This window comes from Aphanomyces astaci (genome assembly GCF_000520075.1).
Source record: "Aphanomyces astaci strain APO3 unplaced genomic scaffold supercont1.231, whole genome shotgun sequence".
NCBI classification, from domain to species: domain Eukaryota; phylum Oomycota; class Saprolegniomycetes; order Saprolegniales; family Verrucalvaceae; genus Aphanomyces; species Aphanomyces astaci.
In genome coordinates this window covers 4,375-6,206 of record NW_009798494.1, presented here as the reverse complement: position 1 = coordinate 6,206, position 1,832 = coordinate 4,375, and the positions used below count along the sequence as shown (strand labels likewise).

The following is a 1,832-nucleotide window of genomic DNA, read 5'->3' as shown; positions in this document are numbered from 1 at the left end:
CCGACGTCTATTCCTATACGTGCCCTACAAATGCAAATGAGTACAGCCGTGAAGTATTGCAGTGTCCTTCCAAACCATGCTATTTCACGTTAGAATCGAGAGTAGGGCGTGGCTCATACGAGTAAACGGCATAACGACTTGTAAGGGGTGATAGAGGGGGTGTCGTCGGACTACCTAGTAGTACGAGGTCATACTATAGTAGTACAGCATATTCGTTCGAGCATACAGTACTTGATCCATTTTCATCGTCGAGAGGGTTTGCAGTCAGTCCTCGGCGTTGACTTCGACAGAGCAGACCAGGACTTTCAGAGATGAATACATGAAGGGGTAAATGTGTGTCCTCCAGCATTCTGTCGGCTGCAAGTGCCGATAAGAATTCCATTTCATTTCGCCATCATGGCAAAGGATGTCGTGGTATGTTTTGTAGCACGAACGAGGCATTTATGCGTCAACACTTGAGGGGTCAAGAGATGACTGAAAACGACGCGCTGTCAATTGATAAAACGTTGCTTTGTCGAGTTCATGGGTGCTAGGAAAACTATTTTCCCACGTTTAATCTGACGTTCGTTTATGTTGGTTTATAAGGAGCGATCATGTCAATCGCACCATAGTACCAAGTTCCCATATCAGGTGGTAAGGTCTTTTCTCTGGGGTATGAGTATACACTCCACTAGCACCATCATCGAACGACCCCTAGCCACAATTGGCAGTTGCCCTACCCTTTTGGTTTGTGTCGGTGGCGTGTCTCACATCTGGATGCGCAGCCAGGCTGGGTGTAGTGTCTCGCACTTGGTGGAAGAGCATCCAGGTGCGAGACACACCATCCCGGCCGACAATCTATTGTTTAAGGACTCAGCAGTAAGTTCTCGATAACAGTCGGCATCATCTCCACGACGGGAGCAATGTCAATTCGAGAGGGACGACAGAAGTAACCTACAACGAAATGTACATTTTCCACGAGGCGAACTTCTCAAGCAGTGTGCAGAGGATGCGACAATGTATATATGTATATGATCAAAGCTGTTGCACTAAGCTACGAATTTAATCGACGAAATCGATGATCTTAACGCAAACATACACTCTTCCAACGACTAACACGTCTAGACACCGCACCAAATGGTCTTGTAGTCCACAAAGGTAGCGCATTGCGCCTTGGTGTAACCAGGAGGGAAGCAATACCCGATCGACGTCGAGTAGCACGACTTGCATCCGTTGCAGCTGCCGGCGGCGGAGGTCGTCACAGGCGTCGCCTGCGTCGTGGTGGGGACGCCAGTGGTTGGGGCTGGGGTTGCTTTCGTGGTGATTGGGGTCGTGGGGGTGGTAGGGGCATTCGTGGTGACTGGGATCGTGGGGGTAGGGGACACGTTGGCACCCACCGCCCGAGCAATGTTGATGCGGCCGAATCCGTAGTTGTTGTTGGGGTAGGTGGCGTCCTTGACGCCCCCGCAGTTCTTGTTGTCCGGGGTCAACGTCTTGGTGTCCACGGTGGTCGTGAACGCCTTGTACACGTCGTCGTACGTGGCCGCCTTGTTGGCAGACAAGTAGAGCGCGACGGCACCCGTGACGTGGGGAGACGCCATGGACGTGCCCGAGATGGTCTTGTAGGCGTTGTTGCCAGTGCGCCACGCCGAACGCACCTGGTTCCCAGGGGCCGACACGTCAGGCTTGACGCGGCCGTCTTTAGTGGGTCCGCGACTGCTGAAGCTGGCCAGCTTGTCGTCGACGCCCACGGCGCCCACGCCAATGACATTCTTGTAATCCCCAGGGGAGTTGGCGGTGCCGCAGTTGGGGCCGGCATTGCCGTTGGCAAACACGGGGATGATGCCAGCAGT

The 1,832-nt window shown here is 53.2% G+C and overlaps 1 protein-coding gene across 1 annotated transcript in view; it reads right to left on the bottom strand.

Annotated features, from left to right (window-relative positions):
• Nucleotides 1-1,100: 1,100 nt before the first annotated feature.
• The window catches only part of H257_18825 (hypothetical protein), a gene marked incomplete at both ends in the record, with an annotated part of 2,958 nt that continues 2,226 nt past the window's right edge, over nt 1,101-1,832 (bottom strand). The window contains one exon of the mRNA XM_009847951.1: nt 1,101-1,751. Within this exon, the coding sequence (XP_009846253.1) occupies nt 1,101-1,751 (651 nt within the window). The remainder of the gene's footprint in view (nt 1,752-1,832) is intronic.